General features: G+C 39.2%; 1 protein-coding gene across 1 annotated transcript; it reads left to right on the top strand.

The window, feature by feature from the left end:
* The first annotated feature begins 873 nt into the window (after window positions 1-873).
* LOC130167312 (P2Y purinoceptor 14) lies at window positions 874-10,290 on the top strand. Its single transcript, XM_056373328.1, has 2 exons — window positions 874-985; window positions 7,357-10,290. Exons 1-2 carry the CDS (start codon window positions 983-985, stop codon window positions 8,386-8,388), a joined length of 1,035 nt encoding a protein of 344 aa, XP_056229303.1. The 5' UTR covers window positions 874-982; the 3' UTR covers window positions 8,389-10,290.
* Window positions 10,291-10,592: the final 302 nt, after the last annotated feature.

Below are 10,592 nucleotides of genomic sequence, written 5' to 3' on the forward strand. Positions count from 1 at the left end.
AGAGAAGCATATTGTTCGTTCTGTGTTTCTATTGTGATTGTTTTGTTTTAGGCTGTGTTTTTACTATATTTGGCAGCTAATCTATAAGAAATGACATACGGCCATGGCTAGGCTATACATGTCATGATTGTTTGTACTATGACTATCTTGTGCTGCTATAAAACTCAAATAAAGATATTGTGGGAAAAAAAAATGTTCACTGACAACATATTTGCTTTCCACTAAAACATCTGATTTAACCATACAGTAGTGACTCTAGCTGTATTAAAGTGTGTTATGGTTCTGTTCAGACTCGCAGCTCTTGGTTCAGGTCAGAGAAAGAGCCTGGTCTGGTTTAATACAGAACAAGTTCACAACCTGTTTATTTACATTTACAACCACCATATTTCCCTAACCTTATCCAAAGAGCTGCTGTTGTCTAGACCACAGATGAGACTCCAAATATGAACCTGGTCTCTGGTGTGACCATCGTGCGTACACTCACCAACCACTTCCTGATGATTCCACTGATGTTCATGTGCAGCTTCATTAATTTATTTTCATTTAAAAATTCTCAAAATCCAGATTTTGTTTCCTACAAAATGTTTTTGTTGTTGCAGTTTATATGAACATGACTGTGTTGAAGTAAGATGTCTCAACAACTGGACGGATTAACGTGGGCAGACACATGATGGCTGTGTTTAGTGACATTTAGCGAATGCTAACACACCATGCTAAGATGGTGAAGATAACATGCTGATGTTAGCATCAAGCTCAAAGCACCACTGTGTCTAAGTAGCCACACAGACCTGCTAATGTGACTATAGAGAGAGAGCGAGAGAAGGGGAGGAACAGTGAGTAAGACAGGAAGTGGAGCTCCTCCACAGACTTTAAACAGCTCAAACGTTCAGCTCTGAACCACACTGCATCATACTGCAGAGAATTATATCACAGCTGAAGGGAACATCTAAATGGGAACCTGACTGAACATCAGACTCTTCATATGGTGAGTAAACACTTGTTTTGATAAATAAATCTATTGATAGATTTAATACTTATGCTTTCATTTAACGATGGACTTTAAATGTGTCATTGAAAGCCATGAGGCTAATTTTCAACAGTTGTGATGAATTAAAGCAATAAAGCTGACTACAAGTAAGATCGGACCAGGAGCAGGTGGGTGAGACAAGGAGCAGTTAAACACAAATAAAACATAAAGAGTGAGACAAACAACATCCATGGAGGCAACAGATAATATAATTCTGTATAATAACAGGAGACACTGAGCAGGCACAATTTAATGCAGTTGAATCATTTCTTTTAAACCACCTACTGCTGTTATTTCATTTTTTCCAGTTTTCTAAATACATGAGTTCATTGGAATTTTAAATTGTATAAAATCCAAAGAAAAATCAGAAGCTGCAAAAAAACAAAAAAAACGCACACTGTCTGTGGTTATTTACAAAAATACCTTGTTCATAGTTTTCTGTTTGTTTTTTTTTTTTGCTTTGAAATAAACCTTTGAAAATTGGAAGGGAGAGTGAGAATGAGCCATAACAGGAACAAACAAAGAAACTAACAGGACATTAATATAGAAATATATGTGAGGATATTATGTCAGGACCTACAAACACAGGGGTCATCATGACACATTTTTGGGTCACTGAGTGTGGGATGTATGACTGTGTGTTAGAATGTATGAATGTGACCTGTAAAGTGCTTTGAGTGGTCAATAAAACTAGAAAAGTGCAGTGCATTTACCATTCCATTCAATTAATCATAAAGTTTATAAAATGTCAAAACCTAATGATAAATTAATATAATATCTCAGAGCTCAAGGTGACGTTTTCTTGTTTTATACAAACAAAAACATTTTTTTAATGAACTGAGTGCAAATGAAATGACAAAGTCACATAGAATGTAAAACATTAAATATAAATATCCTATTTTGGTATGAGTATTTTAATGATGGGGTTGGGATTTTCATTTGGGTGTTTGGACCTGGCTATAACCCTGAATGTCATATTCACACTGAGAGAAGCAGCTGTGCTCTGTGATGGTAAAACCATTAAACCACAGCACTTCATCAGAATGTTGAGGTTTATTTATTCTGTGAGAAGGTGTTTACTGTGTGATCTCCATTTCTTACGAGCTTTATTCTGAAAATATAACTGCTTTTACTTTAAAAAGAAAAACATTTATTCATAATATAGTGAGAACATCCTGTAAAATTACTATTTTCAAAACTTTATTCTCACAACATTTTTTTTCTCATATTATAACTTTATTCTTGAAGTCTTGAGTTTTCCCCCAGCATTGGCCCTTGTCCCTCCTTGTTCAAAATAAATACATCAGTAGGGCAGCAGCCAAAATCATGTCATAAGGGAGACTCGTGACAAGTCATCCTCAGAATAATTTTACTCTTTAAATACAAAACAAGGCAAGACAAGGCAAAAACACATGATAAGATAAGAATAATTATCATCCAAACACCCAAAGATGATAAGGCATAGCAGGTTAGTGCACAGAACAGAGAAGTCACTCCTCAACTTTTCAGTTGTTTGTGAATGTCCAAGTGCAAAGATTTTCACCACAAGATTTGAATGAACATAATCCACCCACACTTTGGTCATGTTGTCCTGGAAAAAAGTTTAGTTTGAAACTGCTTGATTCACTTTGATCAAACAATTTGAAGAAGGTTAGGTTATTTATTTGCTTGTGCGCAACAATGGGGAGATGTGGCAACAGGTTGACACCAGAAACTGACTCCTCATTGCTTCCTCTGGGTTCTAATAAATTTTCTGTCTGTGGTTTTTATGGCCCACCGAAAGTATGTCAGTGTAAAAAGTTCTGGCTCAACGGGAAATGATAAAACCAACACAGTTTACCAGCTGGTTTACAGGACTAACACCATCAGACGGGAATCAGCTTGGTATTCTATCAACTGAACTGACTACATTGCACTAGGTCAGCGGTCTGCAACCTTAATTATTGAAAGATCCATATTTGGCCCCTCTCCCCCAAATGAAAATCATCCGAAGCAGCAAAACCTATTCAACCCTTAAAATGAAGATAACACAGTGTTAAAGTTTTATAATAGTTATACTATATATTACAAAAAAACTGTTGACATTTTATTGCTGTTTTTACCTGTTATAACAAAGCAATACACCAAACTCTTATGAATAGGGAAAAAAAACACTGGCATGTGTGCCCCTACTTTTAAATAAAACACAGAACTATGCAGGCCTACTTGAGTCCTTCTCTTATTTGTGAAGGATTAAAAAAATAAAAAGTAACCCACTTTGAAATGAATAAAACATATAGTTGCAGCCTAATAGCTTTAAGAAGAGTAATAGCGTTAAGAAGAGTAAACATAAGAACAAGCAAGTTTGTATTTAACTATGACTCAAGTCCATTTCAGTGTGCGATCATCACACCGACTTTTCTTTTTTTCGATTTATCCATGGTTAGCTTACTAGGGGTCCGAAACTCAAGATTAGCCACCTTTTGGCAGCAGGAAGAGGCAGTTGGCTGTAAATGTTGCTATGGAGACATTGTAAGATGTGACGTATATTTTAGTCGACGAAATATTATCAGTATCACCTAAATCTCCAAAATATGAGGTGAAAAAAGAAAAAGACAATAAAAAATAGCCGTTATTTATTTTCATATTATTTTATTTTCATCAAAGCTACAGGGAGCCACTGTAGAAGGGCTGAAGAGCCGCACGAGGCTCCAGAGCCGTGGATTGCCGACCCCTGGACTAGGTGGTCACTACTACTGATGCTTTGACATGTTAGCATTTTGATATTGTTGATGGTTGTGAAGGAGCTAATTTTAACAACTTTGTATGATTAGAGATGTTGTGATCTATTACTGTATCATATTTACAACCCGATTAAAGGTTTTGTTTGTAAAATTTTAAACAGTTAAGTAAGTAAAAGTAAGGGGGGGGCAAGGCAATAATTATATTTTCATTATCTTTCCAGCCACTGGTCAAAGCCACTCACTCTAGGCTTTTCAGAACATTTGGGAAGATTTATAAAAAACTGATGTTAAATTCATGTTAACTTCGGCTTTAATACACTCATTAATACACTCCTAAAACCTTGGTACTCTGGCCTTGACTCCTTTTATGACAATTTCGGAATGCTCTGCCTGATGCACGGATTACGATACAGCGGCACTACATTGCTGTAGTGGCGTGCAGCCGCAGTTGCAGTTACAAATGTCAAATCCACTGAGTACTGAGAAAACAAGTACTAGAATTTTGTCATGAGGTGGCCGCCTCCCAATTCTCTATGCAGGAAAAACCCTTTGTAAAACACTCTCTTACCTTCAGAGTTTTTGATTTAGATAGATTGTTGATTTAGATAGGTAATGTTAGCTAGTTTCTTACTTTAGCCTTACAGATAAGCCAGCTAATGTTAGCTAGTTTCTAACTTTTGCCATAAGGACAGTTTAGCTAACTAATGTTAGCTTGCTGATAGCACACAACTTCATTTCCGGTGTTAGCTTGTCATTTCATTACCAATAGGAAAATGTCATATGTGAACTAATTTTGCTGGTGCTCAGTCATGAGCAGTGAGACAATGGAGGATTAGTTGTTGTAGAGATATGTTTTGACATCAGTAGAGTTTATTATTTCATGCTAATAGTCTTTGTGTGGCTGTGGTGGTTTAGTGTTTTACCTTTTTGATATTAGGCACCTCCTTTCAGGAGTTTTACCTGTTGGGTTATTGAACAAAATAAAATCTATCTGCGCTGAAGGCTCAATAATTGTATGGGCAGTGGTGGAAAGTAATTAAGTACATTAACTCTAAGAAGGCTACTGTGCTTAATTACAGTTTTGAGGTACTTGTACTTAAATGAGTATTTCTATTTTTTGCAACTTTATACTTCCACTACATTTATTTGACAGCTTAAGTTAAACAAGCAAGATTGTAACACTTAACTTCGCTGAAACACTGTACTGCACTGGTTCCCTTTCACCCTGTAGAAAAAGGTTACACCCCTGATTATCATTTTATGATTCACACCCTGACCATACCTGCAATATGTGCACTCAGTAAAGAAAAAAGGCATTACACATGATTCAGTGGTTTAGAGAATTGACGTTAAACTGTTCAGCTCCACATATGAAGGACAGAATCAACAGGAGCATGTATAAATGAAAAAGCAGTGGTCTGAGGATTTAGAACTGCTCATAGACACAATGAAACTCCAGTTTTCCCAAAAATTTACACATGACTGTGTTTAACTGTAACTGTAACTCCTGAACTGATACTTAATGTTTCCTTCTTCCAGTAAATCCCACCTCAATGTGACTCTTTCACACAAACACTCACAGTGAGCTAAAAGCTGTTTTGCTTAACAAATGAGTCTTGCAAATGTTCTAATTTTGTTCTCCTGAACATTCATAGCAGCTCCACCTGAAATGCTGCTGAGGAGCATTGCATCACATCCTGTATTGGATCATCTGTGGGGGAACAAAGCAGAAGTTGTTGCTTTTCTGCTACAGATCAGCTTCATCCAACATCCAACAAAAAGTAGAAGTCAGCTTGAAAAAATTAATTAAAAAATAAAATCTGTGTAAGACAGAAACTTCATTGCAAATTTACTTTTAGTTTCAAGATATATCAGCTGTTTGAGACAGTTAAATGCCCTCATTCCCAAAAAAATGTAACCTTAAGAATCCACTGGCCCCATGATGTTTCACACTGCACCACCCTCAGGACAGATTTCACATCTTTAGCTAAGAATAGATGAATCCTCAAGTGCGTCCAACACTGTACTACTGCGGCTGCAATGAACACGGAGACGGAGATCTAAGCCTCTGATTGGTGGAAAAAAAACAAGTCAGCAGTGTCATTGCTGTGTGTATTTGCTCTCAATCTTGCACTCAAACTAAATTAATTTCTCTCACCCTGTCCAAAATAAAGTTTGAATTTTGCAACAATGCATTTCAGGTTTTCAATAGTATTCTATTGTAATTATAGTATTATAGGTCAAGTATTCAACATCTGTGTTGGCCAAAAACTGGAAGCAAAGTAGTTTTAATTCAGCAAATAACCAAACTGTCAAATCTCACATTCATGTATTTCTGGTAATTCGAATCCTGACATGGAGTCACATTATCAGTCAGAAACGATATTGCTGCTGAGAGTATATGTGTGTTGGAAAGTAGTTTTACATACAAAAGAAACACTGAGATGCAGGAGAAGAACTTCTGTGTTATGAGCTGAAGGTCTTCTTACTGTGGGCCACAGCTGTGTCATGTAAAATATTGTGTTCTCAACATAAGGAGATCAGAGGACATGATATTCTTTAAGATATTAACTGTTTCCGGGACTTAGTGGTTTTCATAACTAGAGTCAGATCAGCACAACAAGCCTCAGTGTTTAGAAGTGTTTCAGGTTGTTCGTAGCCTGAACACTGGGTTGAACCTCTGTAACGATCAACTGGCGAAACAATCATCTGGCACCAGCCGAGGTCACATGATCCACACTGGTTTGGGTCAATACGGGGGCTAAAAATAATTGAATCAGGACAAGAGAACAAAAAGCCACCCAGTGTCGTCCTCCTCCTCTGTCACTGCCAACTGTAAATGTCCTGTTATTATAAGAGTGGATGAAGGAGGAGTGAGGTAGAGCTTGTGTGTGTGTGTTGGACTGGGATGAATCAGAAGTAGGAGGGAAGTGTGTGGGATCAGCAGGACAAACAGGAGTGCAAGAAACTTTTTATTTGTGCACGTGCCCCAGTGTAAACATACCGCTGCATGCTCAGTCCATGAACATGAAAGGCTCCTGTGGGGAGTTAACGGGGAAATTCAGCAGAGCAAGACACACGGAAATTGCTTTGTGACTCCTTTGTTGACATGTGAACGTAAAAGGAGTCATTGTGAGAACAAGACTAAGAGTCTAAGAACACAAGTAAAAATAACCAAACTGTTCTATAGATAAACCAAAGTTTTATTAGTGTGAATTCTTATTTGATGATGGCACTATATGAAAAGTCAGAGCATCACCAGTGTTAACAGTTCATCCTGAAGGGAGCATGGCTCAAACTAATTTTAACACAAGCCAATAGTGGTTGAGATATTTCACTGAAAAGTTGGACCTGGTGGTGGTCCAGAATGTTAGAGGAGCACCAAAGTCTTGAGAGTTTATCCTCTGGGGACCTCGAATCTCCGCAGCAAATTCAGTAAAAATAAATAAATAAATAAAGTCAACAGCTTTCTCTCTGTTTCAAAAATGTGAATCTTGTGGTGGCACTAAACAAAAAGCCACGTGATCACCAAATTCAATAGGATTCATCCTCTGGAATATGCAGAATATATCAGACATGATGATGATTATTATGTTGTGTTTCCAGGGTATGGAAAACCTCAACTCCACCCACTTCCCCACCAACCAATCAGACTTCAATAGCACCTTCACCCGCCAGGTGCTCCCTCCGCTCTATTTTGTGACCTGCATCGTGGGCATCTGCCTGAATGGTGTGGCAGCATGGATCTTCTTCAGAGTGCCGAGTGACTCAGGTCTCGTGGTCTACCTGAAGAACATGGTAGTGGCCGACCTCCTCATGCTGTCCACTTTCCCCTTCAGGCTGGCGGCTCAGCTGGGTCTGGGCGGCTGGCGCATCCATGTCATCATTTGCCGCTACACCGCCGTGCTCTTCTACTCCTCCATGTACGTGGGGATCCTCTTCATGGGTCTCATCAGCCTCGAGCGCTACGTCAAGATCGTCCGACACACCTCCTCCTCCACCTGCAGGTCCAGGTTAGGCGGGATGTCTGCGCTGCACCTCCTGCAGAGTGTCGGCTTCGCCCGGGTGCTGGCTTTCTTCACCTGGAGCCTGCTCCTCCTCTGCGTCCTGCCCAACGTCCTGCTGACCAGCCAGTTGGCAACTGAGGTGAACTCTCGACACTGCATGGAGTTGAAGACACCTCTGGGTGTGCAGTGGCACCGGGTATCTACCCTCTTCAGTGTGTCCCTGTTCTGGGTTACGTTGCTGGTCCTCGCCTTCTGCTACGCCTCCATCGTCCACAGGGTTTACCAGTCATACCGCCGTGTGCGCCGCAATAGCAGTGAAGCCTGCCGCAAGTCCAACCGCAGCATCTTCAGCATCCTGGCGGTGTTCTTCATCTGCTTTGTGCCGTATCACATCTGCCGCGTGCCGTACACGCTGAGCCAGATGCCTGACTCGGGCTTCAGCCATGACACCCGGTTCCTGCTGTTCCAGCTAAAGGAGGGGACGCTCTTCCTGTCGGCGCTCAACGTATGCCTCGACCCCGTCATCTACGTCCTGATGTGCCGGAACTTCAGAGAGTCGCTACTGAGGAAACTGTCAGGGAGGGAGAGGAGGAGGTCCTTGACCACCGCCCAGAGTCTGAGTAACATTTAGGAGGAGAGGAGACAAAGCAAGGACAGGAGACAAGAAGAGGACACAAGGAAAGGAAGCAAAGAGAGGAGGAGAGGAGAAGAGGAAACAAGAGAGCAGGGGATCGATCATTGACAAAACAGTCTAAACGGTTTAACAGCTTTCAAATGTCACACAATCTACATCACCACATTGAATCATTTAAGTGGTCTAAGAGGTTATTTGAGATTGTTTTGTCCACCAGACCTGAATCACACTGTGGTGTAGAAAAAATTAACAAAAAAGATAGAAAAAAGGAAATTGGTAATGAAGGTACCATCTATGTCTGTTTCTCTTGAAGTAAATCAAATCTATATTTTGACTCACAGATTCCAAAGACAATATAACATTTTGATTAAGTATCAGGTCTCCATGAGTGAAACTAAATGTCATTTTAAGAAGGGTTAGTGCAGCAACAATGCAACAATTTACATGTACATGTAATAATGTAATACTCTGATAGCAATGTGTATACATTCAGAATTATGTATACATAATGGTAATTATTGAAATAACAGTAAACTGTATATTATGAAATGAGATTTATATAAAATGTCTGATTCACATAGTTTCATTTTTGTTTTATTTATTATTAAAGAAAGAAAAGGAAAGGAATAGAAAAGAAAGGAAAGGAGGAAGCCACATTGTGATTTTTGCTGTTATGGAAGTGAAACTGGACTCTGATGAATGGGCATCAAACCTGTGGCACCAGACTCTGTTGTGGTGTCCAGTTCTCTTCCAGCATCATGTTACTGTGACTGATTCACTTTTCAGTAAATTCAGCTGATTTGGTGTTAGTGGCTCTGAGGTCACATGAGCTTCTCCTCTCTCTGGAGCTTCAGATGACTGTAATGTTTATACTTTTGAACTGAGGGTGTGTTTGGACTGAATATGTTCCTCCAACCACCCAAAAACGTGAAAATCATGAATTATGTTAAAACTCATAGGATGTCCAATGCCAGATTCAATTAGTGTGGATTCATCAAATAAAACATTCGTGCCGTGAAACAATACATGTTGTGTCTTTCCAGCTGGTGCAGAGTAAGCTGAAATCAGACACTCCCTTGAGAACATTTTATTTTTATCTTCTTTTAAAATATGTATATTTTGAATATCAATATACTATGTAAAAGAGAAATATGCTTAAGTGAACACATTTAAAAGGTTGAACCTTGTAAAGCGCCAGTTAATTTCAAATTGTTGGGCTTGGACAAAAGAGAGATGTGTTTAAAAACATTATTTCAACTTCATTATCGTTGATATTTAAATTGCTAACATAAAACTCCTGTTACATACAAAAGCAAGTGGATAATTTAAATGATGTAACATCAGCACAGATGCTTAGCCTATGCTATTGAAGAATTAAAGCTAACAAGCTAGTGTTACAGCAAGCTAGTGATAATGTTATTATTGTAAACTCAGCTATTTAGCATTTTTAAATGATGATAATACATTTTGTGGCATTACAAGGGGGCAGGTAGTAGAGGGACGCTACATCTCCATACAGGAGCAGCTGCTAGATCACAAAATGGCTGCCGTGGCACACACTCCAACTTCCAGAGTGCCTCACCGCTCAGACAGGTGCAGGTGCTTAAGCCACCTGATTGCAGCACTGAGAAATATGTGGAGTAGATCAAAGAGGGCAGGGAGGACAGAGAGCACAAGGCTGGAAGGAGCAGGATTGAAGCCACACCAGAAAGGACTGTGAAAGGACCCACCTTTAAAGGAAAGTGGACATTTTATGTTGGACTTTATGTTGAAATTGCCCTTCTCTCTGTTGGGACCTTTTAAGTTGAGTCACAGGCCTTGATTTTGAGTGGGAGAACATACCTGAGTTACCTTTCTGTTAACCTGCTGGTTGGAAAATAAAAATTCCCCTTGCTTTGACGCTGATAGTTTGCCTGTGTTTTTGCCTGCCCTAGTGACCTCTCAAGACATTACAGTTTCTTACAATTTATTAGCTATTATGTTATTGCAAACACAACATCACATTATGGCCCAAACACAGTCCGTTCCCTACACCCTCCCAGGGTCTCTTCATTAAGGGGAAGGTTATAAATGACAAGCTTTGGGATGCCCTATTCCTTTCTCTTACAGAAACAGGAAATTCACTTACCCAAAATATTTCAGACAGATATTGTAATTAACTAATTATATTTATCTAAAAGATAATCTTTTACACACCACTG

The sequence above is a fragment of the Seriola aureovittata genome, chromosome 4 (assembly GCF_021018895.1).
Source record: "Seriola aureovittata isolate HTS-2021-v1 ecotype China chromosome 4, ASM2101889v1, whole genome shotgun sequence".
NCBI lineage: Eukaryota > Metazoa > Chordata > Actinopteri > Carangiformes > Carangidae > Seriola > Seriola aureovittata.